General features: G+C 44.1%; 3 protein-coding genes across 3 annotated transcripts; all 3 read right to left on the bottom strand.

Annotated features, from left to right (window-relative positions):
- Positions 1-2993: 2993 nt before the first annotated feature.
- Positions 2994-7681, bottom strand: LOC132264910 (alkaline phosphatase-like). Its single transcript, XM_059765247.1, has 9 exons — positions 7250-7681; positions 7010-7190; positions 5944-6104; positions 5303-5458; positions 4879-5059; positions 4585-4754; positions 4015-4103; positions 3542-3708; positions 2994-3151 (listed from the first exon to the last, which is right to left on the bottom strand). The coding sequence occupies exons 1-9, from the start codon at positions 7679-7681 to the stop codon at positions 2994-2996; spliced, it is 1695 nt and encodes a 564-aa protein (XP_059621230.1).
- A 3976-nt stretch (positions 7682-11657) lies between these two features.
- LOC132264909 (uncharacterized) lies at positions 11658-15895 on the bottom strand. The gene is made up of 7 exons (XM_059765246.1): positions 15623-15895; positions 15321-15547; positions 15090-15188; positions 14866-15026; positions 13957-14179; positions 12846-13880; positions 11658-12657 (listed from the first exon to the last, which is right to left on the bottom strand). The coding sequence occupies exons 1-7, from the start codon at positions 15702-15704 to the stop codon at positions 11809-11811; spliced, it is 2676 nt and encodes an 891-aa protein (XP_059621229.1). The 5' UTR covers positions 15705-15895; the 3' UTR covers positions 11658-11808.
- A 495-nt stretch (positions 15896-16390) lies between these two features.
- On the bottom strand, positions 16391-21528 carry LOC132264906 (uncharacterized; the record flags this gene model as incomplete). The annotated part of the gene is made up of 4 exons (XM_059765242.1): positions 16391-16427; positions 18090-18507; positions 18625-18679; positions 21493-21528. Coding segments are annotated over 4 exons (546 nt in total), but the record flags the coding sequence as incomplete, so codon positions are not given.
- Between the last annotated feature and the right edge of the window lie 364 nt (positions 21529-21892).

Here is a 21892-nt window from a genome sequence, read left to right as displayed (position 1 = left end):
CTTATTGCATACACAGCGTATGACTCTCCTTATCTCTTCGTGCTCTCCTTGCTTTCGCGCGACACTTCACAGACCCCGGCGTGGCTCAGATACGGGAAAGCGCAGTGACTTGTACATGGAAAGGCGTGCATTGGAAGCTTGCAGCGAATGTCTGGAGAGCGACACAGGCGGCAAGTGTGGGTGGAAGTGTGAAAGTGACTGGGAAAGTGATAGGGGAAGCGGAAGACGATTGCCCTTCTTGTGAGCATGAGAGCAGGAGCTTTGATTTCCATCATGTTTCCATGCTAATTCACAGAGACATTAATTAAAGTCCCTGACGACAGAGCAAAAGAATATAATTAAGAGGAGTAATTACAAAAATAATTGACATCAACGAACTGTCTCCCAGCGAATCTTCTGACTTTAATCATTTTTCCAGCTTCGCTAACAATCTCGCCTGATATCTCATTCTTCACTCATTTCTCTGTGATCAACAATGCACAACCTTCCTGCCAGATATTGTGAAACAATAAATCGAACGGAATCTCCGTGGAAACGGCGAAGACTTAATATGACGCGGTGTGATGTGTGCTTTTGGGGGAATAATAAATCATGACATAACCATTTTAGACTTCTCCCATCGGCTTCTCATGAGGGGATCATCGCCTGTGCTGGCGAAACCACTGATGATGATGTCGTGAAGCTGATGAATTCTCACCCACCTTCGCCACGATGGAGAGTGGATCGGAAATTGAATTTCTCTTCCTTCCTCCATGGAAGTCATGGTTAAATCACTCCATTTCCATGGCTTTTGCTCTCATTACCAATAGCCGTACTCTTCATCCGCTCTGATTCACTGTGCGTGAGCTCAGAGTTGAGATAACCGTGGAAAAGAGATAAGATATGGGTTAATAATTAAGAAAACGCACTGACACTCAGTATTGTAAAACATTTTCTCTTCCTATAAATGCAAATATTTGTCCATTGTGCTTTTATTTTATCATTTTCTAGAAATATTGCTCCTCTGTAAGCAGGAGTTAAAGCATTCTCATCTCACTATCAACTCATCAGAGCATTTTTCCATGCCTGTAGCGATTATATATCACTGAAAAACACTCCAATTATTGCTTCATACTCCTTCAAAATTGAGTTAAATGCTACGGGAAAAAGTGCAAATTCACACTTTTTGTATCACCCATCAAACTATCATATAAATGAGAAGTGATTGAGCTTTGATTCTTCGAATGCCTACGTTTGACGATTTGGCGGGATTTTTTGTGAGTCGAATTTCCGATTTTAAATCCAAACCCTGATCACACGCGTGTGGGGCGAACGGGCGGGTGAAATTCAACGTAAAGCATCCACATCAATGCACTCCCGCATTCGTTAATTGAGCCTCCTGGGGGGTTGGGGTGGAAGAATGTGAATGAAAGAGAGCTTAAAGCTCATTGAGGATTAAATTCCATCATTTGAAGCATTTCCAATGTGGTTTTGTTGTGTTATATTGTTCCTTCAGCGACACGCATAAATGCCACTTCCCTTTTGGGAGAACCGAAATTCATTCACTCTGTGTGGTGCACAAATCGTAGGAAAAACTGGCCACAGCAGAGAGATTTCTGCTGAAATTTGTCGCATATCCAAAACTGGCAGTCATGAAGCATTTCCTGCAACGCACAGCCTGAGGAATGTTTGGGGCTTTGGAATGGAGCTCACTAGCATTTTTGGGTGTTGTGATATGCTGAGAAGCACACATCTGCCAACAAGTTAGCTCAATGGCTATGCTTGTTGTGCATACAAAGTGATATAACTGAAATTACGTGGCATCGAGTGAGGTGTGCCAGAAAGCTAATGGGTATGGAGGTCAGGTGGAGTTTTCCCATCCCTGCTGGCTCCATTAGACTGGTAAAGAGTTAAAAAGATTTGGACTTTTTTGCCACAAGCTTCTCAATTTGCAGTAGCACGAGTGGTGGTTTTTGCACGAAAGGGTGTTCAGTGAAAGCACGTAGAATGAAGAGGCGATGACGAAAAAGTGCACCCAATAAAAGTTTTACAATCTAAATGAAAGTGTGGGTGTCTCCAAAGCCCTGTTTCGCCCCAGTGTTTTGTTTAACATTGAGGATGGAAGTTTGGTTAACTTTCCCATCTTTCTGTACACATCGCCATGAGACATTCGAGGCACCGTCAGAAGATCAGAGAACCTCTCGATGGCGTGTTCTGGCTTCTCAAGAATATTGTCCGAGTGGGAGTGGCAAGTAAAGTGGGGTGGATTGGAAAGTTAACCTTTTATCTCTGAACCCCCAGAGTACATTGTCTCGCCATTTGTTCTGTAACAATATACAAAAACCTTTCCTCAACAGTGCGAAGCAAGTCAAATACGTTAAAGTTTCGATTTTGACGAACAAGCACTGTGGAGAACATCAAACTAAATTACCAAATCCATTTCTCTCTCACCGACAGACCAGTGTTACTGAGTTTGGACTCCAACTGAAGGCTCTGTAGCCTCAATCTCTCGTAGATAATGAAATCGTCCATGTGTGAAGTTCGAAAAGTCTCATTACGGAAATATCTGAAGCTCTCTTTCTCGCCCTCTTCACAGAGTTCCGTGCATCAGTTTGTCTTTCGTTTTTGCTCCTTCGCCCAGACCGACCCCGCCCAATCCTACTCTCTATCCGCTTAATGAAAATATTTTCAAAATAGAAAATCCCACAGCATCTCCGATGTTTGAGGCGAAGAGTGTATTACAGATAACTCGGGTGGGGAGGAGAAGATAAAACTTTTCCGTTTGAAGGGTGGGAAACAACGAGTGACGGGGCGGATAAGCCAGCAAATATGATACAAATGAAGTTTATTCCTGAAGAACATTGTTATCTTCCCTTTTTCCAAATTGTATTACAAATAATGCACACTGCACTTGGAGTATGATATAAGACTCGTGAGACGCCATGCTGTTGAGGGTGAAGATTTTATTGCATTTCATCATTTCTCTCCTCTCATTTTCCATCCCTCGCACCGACTTAAATGTAGCGGATTAGCAGTGCAGATATTGAGGTCAGGAGAAGGGCCAGTGATCCACTTAATCCCGATGCATCATCACACTGATCTGCCTTGAGTCCGTCACCCAGGCACGAAGCGTACATCATGGCATGAGCTATGAGGTGCTGCTCGTAAGTTCCTGCGAAATTGCATCACATGTTAAACATCTTGTTCTCAATGCGGTTCAGCATCGCAAATATGACTTTCGCAAATTCCGCAATAAATGCCATGCGAAGGGGATATATGCTGAATTGCAGTGACAAAATTACCGAGCATTCAAGCCTGGGAGTGAGATGAAAATGTGTGCTGGGTAAATAGTCTGTTTGTGCAAAATGCATGATTAATTAATTCAGCAAAAGTTTAACCACCACCAACCCGAACTCTTGCATCCCTTGAGAAGTATTTTCCAGGATATGTGGCAGAGTTTTGGTGTGACTCAAGTTGCCAGTGTATCATATATTTGTGCATTTTGGATTTCCGTAAATGAAAACTTGCAAGAGACACGCTGATATGTAATTGGGAAACTTACCAGTGAACAGATGTGCCCAGGGCCCAATTGCGAAAACACCAACGTCATCACCACCGTGGGTCTCGTAGTCGAGGGGCACTGTGGCCGGGTGGCGGAACAGGGCGTCTCTGTACGGCATCCCCAGCGGATTCTTGCGGCCCCCGTCCTTGTGGAAGTGATCGAAGAATCTGGCGGAATCGAAGAGCAAAGGATTCAAACTAAATATCATCCTAAAACAACTGCGAAGTATCTAATTAAATTCACTCTATTCACAGAGTAACCAAAGTAAGCTCCAACTAATCTCGGAAACAGTGATTTGTTGTTACTGCACTTTTCCACTTTTCCCATTAAACATTCAGGCAAAATCAGACATTCGATCCAATTGAAAATCATGGCGCTTCGGGGTGGTTCTGGGTCATTGGGGGCATGCGAGCAAAAGAGGGGTGCTTCTGTCATTGGGCGGAAAGAAAAACGAAAGCATTGTAAAGAATTACCCCAATCCATTGGCGTAGTTGAGTGTGAAAAAGGGTTTTGCGTCCTCCCGGGAAAAGTCCCCCTTCGACAGTATATCTGTTCCTCTGGGCTGAAAATAGTCCAACGCCATATATATGTAGTAATTCACAGCCAACAGCGTGTAGGCGCAAAAATGTCCACTGGGAGGACCATTAAAATTTTAAAAGCACTGTTCTTCTGCACAGAGTGGATCAATACGTGCGCGACGGGTGGAGAGGGAGCGGATGCCTGGGCAGAAGATATGAGCCCGCTCTTTTTCTGTCTCCCCATGGCATCTGCCCCGAGAGCTCACCACCAAAAACACTAAATAAATGGATTTGTGCGAGGCATTTTCAATCCATGTCACTTTGCCATATACACGACAATAAATTATTTGACAAATCCATTTTCACATGTTTACAGAAGTCATCATTCACCGACACGGAAGCAAGACGAGGCTTCTGTGCGGTATTGTCTTCTATCACGTTCCGCAAGACGGTGAGGATTGTGGGGTCGGGCTGCATGTGCCTAAGAGAGCATGTGGGAGGATTTACCCAGAGAAGTTTACTCACCGGATATCCTCCAATTGTCATTGTGTGGGAGTGATCAGCTGTGACCACAATCAGGGTGTCCTCCTCATTTGTTAACGCCTTGAGTGTCTCCACAGTCTTGTGGAACTCCACAGTTTCTGGTAGTGACAATCGAGCCCACGTCTGATGATGGGCATGATCAATTCGACCCCCTGAAATTCAACATTCAGAGATTTGGGGACCCTTTTTGCCAAGACGGGCGGACAAGTGTCTCTGGACTGCAAATTTACTTGCTGCCCATGTGGGGGAGTGCGCTTGGCAGGGAATTGGTCTCACCTTCAACGAGGAGGACATATCCATTGGGATACTTTCTCAGCATCTCCACAGCTCTCTGGCTCATCTCCTCCAGGCTGGGTTCTTTTGATTTATCCGCCAGGAGTGCGTACGACATGTGGGAGTGTTCAAACAATCCGAACAAGTAATCAGTTCTCTCCACGTCGACATTTAATAATTCATCCTGCAGGGTGGATGGTGAGAAAGGCACCGTGATAAAATATAAATGCGAGAGAATTGCGGTGAAGAAGGGAAATTATAAATTCCCATCTTAAGGCAATCTCGTATGGAAAATGTGTGTGTGTGTGGGCGGGATGCAAGCAATGGGTAAATAGGTATTTAATGGGTGTGTATCGAGGTGGTGAGATACAGGTATGCTGTTGAGATTGCGTTTGCCCAGGGAGTCTGAGGATGTGACGAAACGTACCCTCGTGGTAACATAAACACCATTTGCATTGTTTTGCTGCCTCAAGTTCAGCCATTCCTCAATCAAATTCCTATTGTCTGCCCGGAAGCCAGCATTTCCCTCGTCATCGACCACTGTTGATGGAACAAACTCCCTCCAGCCGCCGCCGAGCACCACCTGAAAATATCACGCAGCGTGCCAGAATCAACTTAATTTATCGTATTTGCTCAGATTTTGCGTTTTCCCAAGGATTTGCGCTCTCGCAAGTAAAGACCGTGTGCAGTAAAAATGGAACAAAATACGCAATGATGGCAGAAAGTCGGGATCAAAATATTTCCTTGAGAATTAGGATGAAATTCTTGTCAGGTCTCGCAGTTTACCTCATTAACGTGTTCATAATTGTGTGAAATAGTACAATATTGCGCGTAATTGTCCTGATTTCACCGTACAAAGACCTCACTATCCCGATGACTTCAAGACACTCCAGTGAGTGAGAGAGGAAGATGAATGGTCTGAGGGTGGCATTGTGTGCTGAGGGTGTAAATTGAGAAAATGTGGCAAGACAAGTGGCACGAGGGATGCTTAAAACAATAATAAAGCAAGTGGTTTTAGAGTGTCAACACACGCACGACAAGGAATTGCTTCCATCTGCCATACAATACCTTAATCTTGCTGCCAACATCTCCATGAATGAGTTGCTTGGCGACGTCGTCACAGCCTTCCGGAGCCGTGGCCTCCCACTCGCGATCCGCCGACCTGGCGTACGCACTCGCTGGCGTGGCATGGGTGATCCTCGTGTTCGTCACAATGCCGGTGGCTTTGCCTACGAGAGACACTCAAGCATAAGAGCCAGGATAGCGCTCCATCAGATTACACATGTCCCTGTCAGATCGAGCGATTCCGCACTCCGCGCCACTTCAACAAAAACACCATATACAATTATTTATGGCCGCCACGGAGGCTTCCGTGCCGCAGATAGTGTGAATTAGTTTTTACTCGCCACTGCGGAAATTTCATTATATGTATCACAATGTGACTTAATTCCGCCCGGTGGGTGGCGCCACCACAAAGAGCCCGACCGCCGAGTTGAGATGTGACAAAAAGGAGCTTCCGGTGGAAGAAAAAGTGGCACAACAATGGGAGATTTACCCAAACTTCTCGTCACACTTTTGCGAATCTCTGCAGTCAGAGCACCGCATTTCCCTGACAAAATTATACACAAAGCTTGGGAAAGTGTGGTCCCTCTGATGGGGGATTTTAAAACATTCACCTCAGCAGAGCGTTATTCGTAGAAAATGGCATTATTTGCTGTCCATTTTAAACTTTTAATAATACGCTTGTATTCGAGTTTGAATTTCTGCAATTTAAATATTTAAATAGTACAAGAGAGCAAGATTAACTACTGATATTGTGCATTAAACATTAATTTCAGATCATCCTCAGAGAGAGAACTTTCAGTATCGCATTATCAGATCAACGAAAGTGTCCAGGAAAGCACAATTTAATATTAATTTGAGAAGAGCTACGAATGTTTTGCAAATGGAATATTTTAGATGCAACTATATTTTTAAATAAATTGCAATGAAGCTGACCAGATCGATTGAGCATCAGTGCTACTTGAAATGTGAACAAATATTCTTGCAAATATTCCGAGTAAGAAGGAGAGCTTTGATGGCAAAGCTGTGTTTTGCACATCAAAGTGGAAATTCTCTGTATGGAATTACATACCGACGTCCTGAGCCCACTTGAAAATGGAGTCAATGTGGTGCCTCTCGTCATGCTGTGCTGAGCAATTCCTCAATGGCACGGCCGCACTGACCCCCAGTGTTCCGTAGTTGTTTTTTATGCCCGAGAGGAAGGCCGTGCCTGTGCACGCTGAATCGGACACTTGATAATTCACGCAATACGTCTGTCCGGGGGAGAGATTGCGGTCACAATGGGGGAATTATTGCAGCTTTGAGTGAGTACCTTGGAGAGGCCGGCGTAGGGGAATTTCTCAAAGGACAGCTCAACATTCTCATCGCCCATGTAGACCCGGGCGGCAGCTTGGGTGGGAATGGACATGCCATCGCCAATCACAATTATCACATTCTTGGCAACATTGGTGTTGAGCTGATTCTTGTGCAGTTGCCTCTGCAGCAAGTCCTGCCCGGTCTGCAGCCAATACTCTTTGAACTTCTCATGGGTCGGGCCCGTAGGTGGGATCCAATTGGGGTCATCCATGGGGTGAGTCGGTCTCTGGCTCGGCGGCACAATTGGCACGTAGCGACAATTGGGATCGTGTTCGCCGCGCTTGCAGTCATTGTATGGCACTGACACCACCTTGGGAGACTCCTTCACGGGCACACTCGACGCTGGAGCCACGACGATGGCGATCAGACACCCCAAAAACCAACCCATTGCACTTCACGGCAGACACTGAAGTGTCGAGTGCAGCGAGGATACCTTTTATCACCTCTGAGACACTTCTTGGCCACCCAGGGAAAATTTCCCGATTGGCTGATAAGAGGTCGTTATCAATTTTCGCTATTCTTAGCACTTATGAAAGTCTTGTTTTGTCTGGTTGCTCTCTCATTAGGATTTGCTCCAATTTACCCTTGAATTTGAGGGGATTTCACAAATCACTTCACACATAGCATAACGTATTCTTTCGATTCTTTCCTACTGGATTACAAGAGATATGATTGTAACATTATCAAATGTAATCAGGAAATTATAAAAATAATCCTAGGCTGATAAAAATCACGCTATCATCTTGATTTCTATCCAATTTCTCGTAGGCATCACAGAATATCCCTGTCGCTAATTACTCTTTGCTAAGGTGATGAAATCATCTCATTCACCCAAACTAAACACTCTCTTCCGCCTCGGGGATTGAGATGAGAATGACTGTAATCAAAAAAGCATTTAATAACAACATCACACATTGTTTCTGAATTTATAATCAATTAATCTCAGCTTAGCGCTGATGTGATTTTAAACAGTTGCTCCGTGTATTAATCTTATCAATTTTGATTTAAATCCCAAGTGCGTCTCGTGCCTCTGATACGTGCCCCAATCGGGTCTACATGCGTGGCGGAGGCGCGATAATTTGGCTGCCGGTGCCGACGTCAAGGTGGCATGTTTCTCATGAAATTTTTGCCTCACACGTACGTCTAAGATCCCGCCGTGAAGGAGATACGATAATGACTAATTAGCGACGCGACATTTTCTTATCAAACAAATTTTGCCTCCAACATGTTAATTGGAATTAATTAAATGACTTTAATTATAAATAAACAGACACAGTTGGGTGCAGATGAGGGATTTTCCTTCCGATAGAAGCGTGGCGCCTCCCGAAATTGTGACGTGCGAAAAAAATGGTGAATGTATACAAGATTTCCGCCTTGGGGCTGGAACAAGTTTATTATTGTTTCTCCCGACGTCTTCCTGTCCAGTGTCAATGTTTAATTTTTCATCCGACTGCTCTGTTGATATTTATAGGTCGAGAAAAGAAACACACAGATCCGTGTCAATTATCGCTGCCAACGCAAACGCCGCGAAATTAATTCAGTGCCGAGGCCAGAAGGGCGCGCCAACCTGCACTGTTTCGGGGATTTTTAATTAGAAAATTTGACAGAGGTTGAACGTAAATATTTCAACCTGTAAAACATAATTAATCCCACGGAATTTCCTCATATCCAGACACCAGTGGAACTCTTGATTCCGCCCACTTAATTCCTCTGCAAAATGTGCTGAAATCGCACAATCTCTGTCCCGTCGAAATTTCGAGAGATATTCTCATGACATGACAAGAAGACTCTCTGTCTCCAATGCGACAAAAGTGGGTATTTTCTCTAATCTTTCTACCCTTTCTCTCTCCTTGCAGATGTCAGTATCGAATGCCACACATGTAACTCTGCGAAATGTGGGATTCAATTTATCGGGAAATTTCACTTGTGAGGTGACTGCAGACGCACCCTCTTTCTACACCGCCCTTGCGACAAACATATTGACAGTTGTCGGTAAGTACAGTGAAACTATTTCTCCTAGAGCTACCTAAGAATCTCACCAATAATTGCAATTAAGTTCTACTGTTTATTTACAATTTGTTAGTCATTTTTATGCCTTACAATTCGATGATAATTAATGCGTCTAGACACGGTATTAACGAAGACTAAGTAATTTAGTATTCACCTCGTTAAAAATCTCTCTTGATAAAAAGTGCACATGCCCGTCCGTGATAGATGAAATTCTAAGAATTCGCAAAATTGCAGGGGAGAAGAAAATATTGCCAGAAAAAATTTGATCCGTTTTTGTTAACAAGAATTTGTTGGGGAAAATCATTTTTTCATCCTCCAATGAAATTCCTTATGATAAACACTTGAGATTGTTGGCAGTACTTGGCCTAAATAAATTAGTATCTCCTTTCGATAATGATGATGAGCGTGAAGTGAAGAGTGTTGGTAAATTTAATCCAGATTTATCAAATTATGTAATAAATATATGTATTTAATCGCGGCAGTAAAACGCAAACGAGAAAAATCTTTTTATTGCTTTCAAGCTATATGCTTTAATTACCGTAAATGCAGCAAAAGTAAACTGGGAAAAGCAGGGAAAAATCCCGCTGGATGCAGTCAGAATGGGAAATACCGCCACCACTCACCACTCAACCTTTTACTCCTAATTAAGGAAAGAGAAATTAATTTAATATTTGCGTGGCTATGGAGAAACACAATGGCGCTTTTGAGTATATTTAAATCCAATTCTCCACTGTTGGACCCAAACCAAGTGTGCAAAAATTTCCTCATGGCATCAAATTGTGCGAGGATGCAGAAGAACTGTGCGGAAATATTTTCGAGCAACAATTATTTATGCAAATTTCATGCAGAATGCAAATGTTTGCACACCCTAAAAGTGCACAACCAAGTGCGGGAAATTCTGGTGAAAGGAAAGCGAAAAATGCATGCTGGGATATCGCAGACTGGCGGAGATTGAATTGAGTAATGGAGGGATATGAAAGGTGAGGTTCTTCAGAAATATCGCGCGGTGTAAAGTGAGTTTGAGAGAGTGAAGTGATTTCTGCACTGTCCATCAAACAGCTCACTTTGCAGGGGGGATTCTGCAGGTGAAGACTGGAAGCTGTGTCCATTTTCCGGATCTCACTCTGGCTGTATGAATATATTATTCAAGATATCCTCACACGCTCTTCTCGCCCAAACAAATGGTATATTAATTTCATCTGTGCCAGTGGAGGCGCCGGGTGGCCTTCACTGCCTCCCGGACGAAACGTGAGGACGACCAGAAGGGTGTTCTGCAGAATGTACTCAGCTCATGGGTGAATAAGTGAATTTGGTGTTCACACAAGTGGCCGATATTGCCTCCAACCGTCACTTCATGCTACTTAATAACTACTTTTCACACCCATGAACTGAGAATTTCACCAAGTCTCCCCGAAAGGACGTTCTGTCAGCAGGTGCTGCCCTTCTTCCTCAACATTAGGCTTCCGCCGCTCTGTAAAAAAAAACACAGCACCCGTTCACTCTCTCTCTCTCTGAAAAATCTATCTCTCGCTGTAATGCAGCATTTTCCATTAATTTCCCCCCATTCCACTTCCGATGATTTTCTTCCAATATATACAGCTTCAGGATAGTTTACAAAATTTCCTCGTTCATGTCATAAATCATCGACTACTCACCCTCCCAGCTTTTCTGCCATCCTAATTTCCTTCCCAAAAAAAGCATAATTGACGTCTAAAATGATTCCCACTGATACATACTTCCCATAAAACGATAAATAAATCAGGCGAACTTTGCCATGAAGATCTATAGAAAAGGCACTTTTCAAATCAATCAGTTTTCATACAACACGAAATTAAACTGAGATCTATTCAATATCGTAATATTACGAATACACCAATTATTTCCCTTTTTATAGTAAATTTTAATATTTTAATCGTCTCGTTTCAGCAATATTTCCTCGTACAATTGATAAAACTAATTGAAAATATATTAAAGCCATTTATCGTACAGCTTGATTATAGCCTTTACTCATTGATGATTTATCCATCAATTTTATTTTAATCAATAACACGATAATTAGCCGAATTGGAACACTGTTGAAATTGAGTGCGTTTGCCGCGCTCATTAGTATGGGTGATACTTAAAGGTTGAATAGCTTTCCACGCTTTTTAAATTCATCCCATTAATTTGCGTTGACATTTCGCAACAAATCACCCCTGTGTAAATGCATTTATTCAATTAACGGAGACTCGAAGCTGCGAGAGAAAGTCTTTTTCCCATCTCAAATGCGAAATAAAAGAAGTCCGCAAATTGCTTTAAGAAGAATAACATATATTTAACTGCAAAGTGGAACACTTTTAACAATGTCTGGCAACTACAGGTCGCTACACCTTCGTGAGGAGTGCGATGGATGCAAAAGTCCGACGAATCCCTCGATGAGTGGCTGGATAAAAGGATATTCTCACGTGTGTCATGTGTTGAATTTAATCGAAATTCTGCGTGGTTCATAAATCATCTCGACAATATCTACTTCACATCATCATACATTGGTGGACATTGTTCTTCGTCGAAGTTCCTCGGATAAATCATCCCGTTCTGCTCCTTGGCGCGCTCCGTGAGGTACTCCATTAGGGCAGTGATGGTCCCGGGTGACACAGCTGCACCAATTCCCAGGATTGGGCCCACTGTGCAGGAGTAAGAGGCCCGCCTCTGCCTCCCGTCGCCACTGCGTGACTTTTCACTGTCCCCAGATTGACTGTGACGAGGCTGGAGTGGCTCAACAGACTTGTCATCCACTTTCACCCCCTCGTCATCCGGTGGATCTGATTTGCTGACTAATGGCCCTGAATTGGCATCGGTGACAGAATCATTTCCATTCACCACCTCTGCGGTGGCCACCTTTTCACCTGAATCAGAATTCAAATCATGCGGACTCTCCGGCCCCGCCTCCCGGGCAGACGCCACCCTCTCCCCCGATGAATCCGACACGGTTGCCTTGTGGTCGTTTTTTGGCTCGGACCCCACCGCCTCCGCCCCCTCGGGTGGAGCGGCCTGACTACCTGTGTCAATGGACGGAGATAATTCCAATTTATTCTCTTCATCGCTCCCCCTCACGTCCTGCTCGATTGAGTCATTTTCAGTCCTCTGATCACCCTCTTTCGCTTCCTTTCCGTCCGGGTCCGCCTCGGATGACTCAATCCTCGTCGGCGCCCCATCTGGTGCATCCGCATTCTCCATCGAGGCACTCCCACCGCCCGCTTCCAATTGCATCGCATCGCCTTCTGGCGCTTCCTCGGGAGGGTCACTCTTCTCCTCGGGTGCGTTTGACTCCTTGGACTCCTGAGAGCTGTTTCCATTGTCAGTGGAGCTCTTCATCTGCAGAGACGGACAATTTTTCTCTAGAATATATTATGAATGCTAAAAATGTGTAAACAATTTACAGCACGATAATCTGAAAGCCAAATGATACAGAGAGTTTTCCCCGATTGAGCGCAAAATCAAACCTTTGAATATCACGCAAAGTTGAGATTCCTTCTCAACAGCATCAACCCATCTCTGCTCACCTGTTCTCCCTCATTTTTCTCCACCAAGGATTCCGCTTCCGCTGATTCGTGAACTTTGCCATCAGACTGCGTGGAATCTCTCTGTGTCTCTTGATTAGTTTCACTCTTCTCAGCGTCTTGGGGCGCTTCTTCGGTGTCAGCGACATCATCAATGGCGCGCAGGGTGTCTTCGGAGTCGCGGATGGTCTTCTCAATGAGCCCGAGTATCATTTGCTCAGCAATGGCAGCTCTGATCAAATCCTCATCCGCCTCGATGCCACTCTTGGCGAACACATTAATTATATTGGGATCATCCTGTGTCATTTTTTCCTCGTCAGATGTATTCGCTTTGTCATCAATTGATGAATCCTCTCGACTCATTGTGGCCATCTGTGCAGTGGTGACAATTTTTTCCGCCACCCCTTCGGGGGCGGGACTCTGGTGTGCCATGAATCCACCGAGGAGCTCATTAATATCCTGAAATGTGTCCGTGCATTGCTCTAGATACTGGCTGAGTGATTGGAGCTGAGGATCATTTGGTGCATCGTCGCGACGGAGGAAGGCGAGGACGGAAGGTGTGTCGCCGGCCTGAAAGGAGCCCCGAGACTCTGCCTCCCGCAGGAAGGCCGCCACGTCGATGGCATCGATATTGGGTGTATCGATCGGGGCTTTTTCATTAGCATCTGTGGGCGGATGGGCGTCGGGCAATAAATCACCAGCATCGTCAGTCAACTTGGCATCCATCTCTGCGGCTAATGGTGATTCAACTTCCGGCGGCTGGCACGAATTTTCATTAAATGCGACCAAGTCGGTGGGAGATGAGATGAAATTAAATGACTTATTGTTGCCGTCGTCACTTGTGCACTGGGCAAATTGATACACCCAAGACCAGAGTGATCCAATCTCTCTCAGCTTTTTTTCTTGCTCTGCATACAAATGAGCCTCATCGCCAAGGTGTGCCCCCGGGCTTTCACCCGATGACTCTTCAATCACGGCACGTTTGTCACGGCGCGGCATTAAATTAACCACACTGCAGACCTCGTCACTTTGCACCACCTGAATAATTGGAATTTTGAATTAGCCACCCTATTAGATAAATTAATATTCAACCCCAATTGTGGCCAATGCTCACCTCATTCAGTATGGACATCAAATTGCTGAAATCGCCGCTTTCTCGCAGCATCTCCTCCACGTTGTCCACTTGCCGTCGAAACTGATTGAGCGCCTCCTCGTCCACCCCCTCGATGCGACTGTTGGCACGCTCGAGGGCCATTTGCTCCACCAGAGCCACCAAAGTGGGCGGAAGACTCGGGCAGCCCGGCTCGATGACTTCTGCCTCGAGATCGCCATTGTCCCTGTGGAAGATACATCAACCCCAATGCTTGAGAGCATCTCCAGACGGGCGACAGAGCAACATTAATTGGAAGCAATTACGAGAGAGGGTCAAAAACCTCCCACGAGAAACTTCGGGGGTGCTCCAAGGGTTGGAAATTAATGGAGCGACGCGACCGCGACGTGAGATTTGTATTAACAATTACCCGGGATGTGGCCATAACTCTTATCTCAGCCATCGGGAGGGCGGGTGGTTATCCTCAGGCACTCGTGCATGCTAAAATTTCCAATAATTCGCCAATTTATGCAAAATGTTACTCGGGGTGAAAATAAAGCTTAGCACAGAGAGGTAGTTTCATTTTAATTTCCAACAAAAGGCATTTAACTCAATTGGTAGATAGTGAAATTTTATCATTTGCCAAAATTCCGTTTCAAAGCGTCTTGCAGAAATTACGCTGAGGTCTGCTTAGACATTCGGTGTTGCGAAAGAGTTAATTTTCACCGCATAATTCAGTTTTCAAATAATAAAATAAATTAATAAGTTGCCAAACTTTTTGACTGGAAGTTTAGAAGAAGTTTTGGGTCTTCAATAGGTCTCTGAACTGCCCTTGGACCCTTGACCATTGCACTCAGGCGATAGGTGTGTAATAAATTATTAGAATAGACGGACGACGACAAGTCGCTCCATTTGCTTAGGTCTACGACTCACAGCAATTTCCTCGAATCAATAAGTGTTTGCTCGCGTGAACAGTCCAGTTGGGCGATAAAAGTGTAGCACTCCTTGAACATCCAGAGCGGTATTGGCGCGGAACTGCCTTCGGGACTCTCGGTGAGCAATTCGCACAGCATAATGGCGGTGTCTTTCAAGTTCTGCAGAGGCACGCAAGAGAGTCACTTTGAAAGAACATATTGAGCTGATGAGGAATCTCTTACATTGTTCAAACTGCCAACCATGACGGCGAACAACTTGAGCCAGTGAATCTTATTCCAGTAGAGCATTCGACTGAGTGACATGAACTTGAGCAGATCCTCCTGTTGAGAGTGTTATTTATGAGGTAGAAATCGGAATGTGGCAAAAGGGTTGAGGTGGGTAATTTAATTAAATATGCATGAGAGCGTGAAGAGGCGAAGGTGTGTGCTGAAGCGGGATAATGAGAGTAGCACCTCCAGGAGGCAAAGACCCTTCCAGAAGTCCTGCAGGGTGTCCTGGGTGACGTGGAAGCCTTTGCCAATTTGCCGGAGAAGGACCTTGAGGTAACCCTGAGTCAGGCGGCCGTGTTCACAACTCGTCTCCAGTCGATCCTTCACCGGCGGCACCTTGTCCGTCGCCAGACACCGAAAATACATGGCGGACCAGCGGAGCAAGTCATAGGGTTGCGTCTTTATCACAGCTTCAAAGAAAGATGGGGAATTGGGCATTACTTGGGGACGCTCTAGAGGGTTACTTGGAGGACTTCGAGGCGCACCTTTGGCGTAGGTTTTCAGGATACTCTCAAAATTTGCCGGCACATCAATTTGCTCCATGGAATACACCTTCGATTGCACCATTTTCTCAGTGTATTACTTGGAAAGTTATCAAACACTCTATATAGCTATCACACGCAGAGGGAAATTGTATGATTTCCTCAAATGACACCACAGGCACCGCTCTTTGCAGGGAACGAGAGGATAATTGAATGTAGATGATGTGGCTTCCACAAATTAATTGGTGGGGTTCCTTGAGAAATTTCCACCCTTCTCAGTTGAGTTTCAACAAACAACTGGCGTAAAATTCTCACCACCCTGCGACAGTAGGAACAGCGTTTAAGCAAGGCGGAATGTGTGTGTTGATTAAAATGGCAGCACCATAGCAACTTCTATTGATTGCGACTAAAAATGAATATACATTTGGGGTGAATGTTTCTTTGGGACATTTCACCACAAGAATGTCTCTAAAAGGACAACTTTTCGAGAGGGTTGACAATGGAGGGAGGATTCTATTTTAAAAAAAAATTTCTGCCTATCAATCTGAATTAAACTTGCGCCTCTGACTCAGACCATCGACCATGATTAAACCATCCATCAATTTAAATTCAAATATGCCGAAAAACTACACTCCTTGGCAGTATTTTCAGCTTCGATTTTATGAAATGTTAATTTTTTGTATTTGTGCTTTAAAGTCATCACATAATTATTTATCAGGCTAATTGGACAGGTATTGGAGATGAGCAAAAAAGCGAAACATCCACCGCAAATCAATGGATGAAAAAATGACATTCATTTGATGGACTGATTTACGGATATGATTCGGTGGAGAGATCAAAATGAGCTGCTCGATGGTTTTCCATATTCGAACGCCGAATAATTAATTTACCGTGCAGTTTATTAACTAAAAATTCCACCATGCACAAGTCAGTCAATTTGTGACACTTTTTTCCCACTGATTGACTGATTGCAATGTGATCCAAAACATGAAATATTTTTCTCCTCTTCTATCTCAACTTCCTCCGTGTTTAATTAATTCACCAATTTCCCTACATTTGCCAATTGTCATTATTTCTTGTCATATTGCTTTTCCGCTCTGGCCAAAATTGAATTCGCCAACTTCTATGGCAGATGAACACATCGTGAAAATGATGTGTACAGACAAGAACAATGGATTGATGTATGATTTTATTTCCAGAATTGCCACACTCACCGCCGACACTGTGGACAGAGAGAGTGAAGTACGATCCGGGTGATATGTTGAATGCAAATTGCTCCAGTCCACCATCAAAACCGCCTGCAAGCATAACATTTCTTGTGAACAATATTCCGGTAAGTTGAGAACACTTCTCCGAAGAGCATTTCGCAAAGCCTTGGGAAAATCGCCATGCATGATGGGACAAGTTACCCCAGTATTTTGCATAAAATGCATCGCAGTGAATAACTTACACACTTGCGGCTATCCACTGCGATGGACACTTTGTAAAACATAACATAGAAGATATAGTTGGGGGAAATTGAGTGATTTTCATGGTTGGCAATTCAATTTTCTCCTAAAGCGAATAAAACAATAAAAAGTTAAATTTATTTGTGGGAAATTGATGAGTAAATTGCAGGCATTTAGTTTATTAGTGGGGTAAATAGGCTTATAATGAAATTTTGGGAAATTTTGAGATAAAATTTGATATTTCAAAATCGTTTACATTGTCCAGCAGGCAATTAATTGTCCATGCAAAAGACTATACAAATTTTACTAAATACTCAATCAATATAATCTCTTATTCATAACAGTATAGAATTGTGCTCCAAAATGTTCCCATTCTGTGGAGATACAATGAAAATGTGTGTCTTGAGTTGGAAAAGCGAACATTGAAAATTGTATGTTGCCTTGTGAATTAGATGCAACCAACACTGTTGGTCCAACAGTGAACAATTCCTTTCATGAAGTGTAATCTGCGCACGTAGAAATACATTTTAGGGTTTCTGCATTCGTAAAAGATCGACAGGCAGTGAAATCCCCTAAATTTCACTATTTTGCATGGTCATGCAAATGTTTATGTACGACCGGCGTGTATTGCAGTGGTTTTGAGTACATTTGAGTGAAAAATTAAACTTTAATGGGCAGAGCTTTTTTGTACATACACACACGCCACACGAGGCTTTGGAGGGCCATCCGCAATGCATTGCCGATAAAATTGCATTAGAGTGTGAATTTACGCAAACGAGGTGGACAAAATATAAAGTCCAATGATGTTTATTGTACATGAATTTATTAATCTACAAGTCTGCGCACTACATGTGCATAGGCCGGACAATGAGGGCAATAATGAGTTTAATCCTCAGTTCTACATGCATTTAGCCAGGGTATTGTTGCTGGAATTGGACGTGTCAAGAGGCAGTTTGCTAACACAAAATTATACCACGCGCTGGATCGAAAATGTGTGGATTGTGAGGAGCTCTCAAAATCTCCTCGATGGCGGACCATATTGGGGCGCAGGAGTTGGCTCTTGTTTGTACTTGATGAAGTAGACTTCGGGTTTGCTGGGCTCTGTCGGTGGCGCCGGCGGCACGACGACTTGCGGCTGAGATTCGGGCTTCTTCACCAGCACATAGACCAGAGTCTTGTGCTCATCCTGAATGGGCGCCGGGATCACGGGGACTGTGGGCGTGGGTGGCGCCGGTGCTTTGATGAAGATGACTTTGTAGTGCTTCTTGGGCGTTGGGACTTCAATACGCTGACTTGGGACGAACTCCGCCGGCTCCTCGGGTGGAACGTGGATGTAGATGTTCTTGGAGATGATCTTCTCCGGCGGAGGTCCATAAGTCTGAGCTGGCGGTCCGTACTCCTGCGCTGGAGGCCCGTATTCCTGCGCAGGAGGCCCGTACTCTTGGGCCGGTGGTCCGTACTGTTTGGCCGGTGGTTCTGCCGGAGGAGCTCCGTAAGTCTCTTGCGGCAGAGCTTGCTGGCGAGACAACTGCGGCGGTGGTGGAATGGCAAAGCGACCTCGGGGTGGTTCTGGTCGTGCCAAAACCACTGAGAGAATCCCACAGAACAGAACCTGAAAGCAGAGCAAGCAAATAAGATTCTGCACCCAGATTAGATATTTTCGCAGTGTTAATTGTCCTTCTTGCTACACTGGCACTGGAAATGGCATCTTTTTAGGGGGGAGCACAGCTCCGCAGTGTGACAAAGTGGCCATTCTATATCTCTGACTCGCAATGAATCTTCCCAAGTCACTTCAGCAAACAATTTATCACGAAGAAGTGAGCATCAATGCAATTATGGTAATTGAAATGTCAATTTTCTTAATGTCAAAGTTAAAATTTAAATTTCTCCCAGCGAAGAATAGCATTTGAGTGTGCAGAATTTCGCGAAATGTCGAAACTGTTCCACTTAATGAAGTCATTTATTTCCTTCCAACGTGAACAATACTTTTTCCAACATCCACGCGAGATAATTGGAGGATATTTCACAAACACACCCACGGAGGACCTTCATAACTTTCCAATTCGTATCTCACAGTCCTCCTGAGGTGTATATAGGATTGGAGGTGAGGAATGACTTCAACTTAAATTCAACTATTAATCATTTCGACTTTCGTGTCTCTCGAAAATGGATTTGTGCAATTTCCAGCAATTCGACATCACAGTTTCTCTCTGCGAAGGTGATACCAAATGAGGGTCCTTCGGGAGAGTGGGTGGCTGGGAGATGGACAGGTGAGGCTGTGAGATGGATTGAGAGAGAGCGGAGGAACATCTCTATAGCAGGTGCTGTGCAGTCTCGGAAAGCAATCGAGAAGGTGTGCTGAAAGGAGAATGTGTGGCGATGCCGAAGGATTTGGAGACGATAGGGAGTGACATCAGCAGTAATACCGGCAAAACCTGTGCAGAGGACAATTTTCACAATTGGAATTTCTTCCAGTTGTCAAAGGCAAAGTAATGCTGAAGGCTAGAAAATTGAACGCATGCGATGGGGTCGTTATTCTGAGAAAATCACTCACTTGAGAGCATGAAAGGAATCAATCGACAACCATTTATTTCTGATTTCATGTCCAAAGTCAAATACATTTTCATTGTAGAGTTATCTCTCAAACTGACCACCAGTGAAATCATAGAGATTCTGCATATATTAGAATTTATTTGCAAATCTCTTCATGGCTCTGACAGATGTCTGAGAAGGATGCATTGATTTATTGAAGGAACACAATTGAGAAGTTCCATCGTCGTGCAGAGGGAGGACCTTGAAATTTAAGAAACGCGTCCTTGAATTTTCCCCTCATTAATCAATCCTATGCCTCAGGGTTGGTAATTGAAAAGCGAAAGCCGGAAGGGAAGAGAAGCGAGAGAGAGAGACTAAGCACCTTAAGGCAGGTGATTCGGAAGGTGTGTTTGAGGAAAATCACGTACTTTTTCCCCGGCAATTTCTCACCATAAGGCCAAAAAGTACAAATTGGAAATGTGATACTGAGCCTTACAAACATATCATGTAGCATTTCCATGGGGAGGACTCTCACCCCACAAATGACGCGCCACGCTGAGGGCTGGGTGGGGGCCTGAGAGGAAATCGAGAGCATGGCAATATAATATTGTACGTGTCAAGTACACTCGAGGCGTGCAAAACTTCCTTTCTCTTGCGAGCTTTCAGATATCATTGGCGTATTATTGTAGCATTCACACCCAAGTAAATTGAGTCAACTTAAAGTTTCGCCAGAGACTCTCAGTTTGAGTAGAATTTTTCAGCACACACACCCAAATACACATGTGTATGGATGAATATTTTTCCCCTGTGATTTCTCTTATGAATTCACAGTGATTGTCACATCAAATTGATATTCAGTGACATACAGCCGTTGCTGTCTGGAGTGAGAGAGAGGAGATGGGGAGCGAATTCACCTTTCACTCTCATGTTCTGCTGGGTTACCCTTTCGTCGTATTCTTATTCGCTTCCGCCGATGGAATAGCGATGGGTATAAAATATTCATAATCCCCCGAACAACGGAACTCAGACACTCTCTCTCACTGTGGGCGAGCGAGAGAGTGAGAAAAGGATAAATACGACAATAATATTGCCATGTTGAGAGTCTTGGGGCGGCGGTGGGGAGCAGACCGAAAAATAGACAAAAGCTCCATACCAAATAAAATGCTAGGATGGCAGATAAAGAGGGACTATTTGTGCGAGTGGAGACATTTACAAGCATTCGCCCAGAATGTGGTTCGCCCCATACAAGGGGCCCCCACGAAAATGCCGCCCCCTCTATTATTTTCAACTTAACTCTGACTCCAAGAGGCATGAGAGGGTGACTCTCTCTCTGTGTGGTGTATTTTGGGTCTGTGTCTCCCTCTGGTCCGCCGAAATCCATGCTGTGGTAGCAGAAAGGGACTTTGTTGTAAAAGATTTGGACAAATGGGGGATTAAGACTGCTTCAGATTTGTTCTTCTTGAATATTTATGCGTAATTAAATGTGGGACAACAGTATGAAATGTCCCTCAATGGAAAGTCATCTGGAATAATTGACATTCTATATCTCCTTTGATACACTGCCCGCAAGGATGTGGCCCTGAAGGAGAATATCTGGAGTAATTTTGCACACATTTTCCACACAGGAAAATTTTTTGCATGTGCCTCCTCTCTTTTGAGATTGAAGGAGGCAAAAACCGCGCCCAAAATCCCTTCCCTCGTCCAATTACTCAAGCATTTCATTGATATAAGGAGGTCTTAAATCCCTGCAAGGATACACACAAAGATGGCTGAGCGATGTGGAAAAAGGAGCACTTTTTGAATTTAATTCCGTTATATATCCTCACATCCAATTGACAATTTCAAGAATGAAAAACACTGTACAAACATGTATTGCGGGCATACATAATGTACCTCATCCACATGTGACGCTGAGAAGGCGAATAGGAAAATCAGATTTTAGCGATTATCTCTAGCACACTGGCTAAAGGACTCTGGAGGGAAAGCTCTTTTCCCGGCGACGCAGGAGCGTGGATGGGAGGAACCAAAAAATTTAAAATTGGATTTTGTCCTTTTTTGACATCAATACCAAACAGAGTGACTTTTCCGTCGAATTGAATTCACTTCACCGACTCGATATGAATTTCGATAGACGCCAATTTCGAATAGGATATTGTCAATTTTTGCCATCGCACAGAGTGGGTACACAGTTAAAAATGTATATCCGGCTCTTTAGGGATGAAACAGTCAGTGAAATTTGATAACATTTTTCCCACTGATTGTGTTTGAGTGTTTCGCCTGGAAATGTTATTGA

The sequence above is a fragment of the Phlebotomus argentipes genome, unplaced genomic scaffold, assembly GCF_947086385.1.
Source record: "Phlebotomus argentipes unplaced genomic scaffold, Phlebotomus argentipes genome assembly contig_2, whole genome shotgun sequence".
Classification (NCBI taxonomy): Eukaryota; Metazoa; Arthropoda; class Insecta; order Diptera; family Psychodidae; genus Phlebotomus; species Phlebotomus argentipes.
The sequence above is the reverse complement of the archived record's forward strand: the minus strand, read 5'-3'. Positions and strand labels throughout refer to the sequence as shown.

What these genes read in the sequence shown, in the direction of transcription:
- LOC132264910 (XM_059765247.1), bottom strand. Translation starts at nt 7,681, where the DNA reads ATGGGTTGGTTTTTGGGGTGTCTGATCGCCATCGTCGTGGCTCCAGCG. An exon ending in CAAGTGGGCTCAGGACGTCG is followed by an intron (nt 6,105 to 7,009) that starts GTATGTAATTCC and finishes TGTCTCTCGTAG; the next exon opens with GCAAAGCCACCGGCATTGTG. An exon ending in GTGTTTATGTTACCACGAGG is followed by an intron (nt 5,060 to 5,302) that starts GTACGTTTCGTC and finishes TCCACCCTGCAG; the next exon opens with GATGAATTATTAAATGTCGA.
- LOC132264909 (XM_059765246.1), bottom strand. Translation starts at nt 15,704, where the DNA reads ATGGTGCAATCGAAGGTGTATTCCATGGAGCAAATTGATGTGCCGGCA. An exon ending in TGGTTGGCAGTTTGAACAAT is followed by an intron (nt 15,027 to 15,089) that starts GTAAGAGATTCC and finishes GTGCCTCTGCAG; the next exon opens with AACTTGAAAGACACCGCCAT. An exon ending in TGATGTCCATACTGAATGAG is followed by an intron (nt 13,881 to 13,956) that starts GTGAGCATTGGC and finishes CCAATTATTCAG; the next exon opens with GTGGTGCAAAGTGACGAGGT.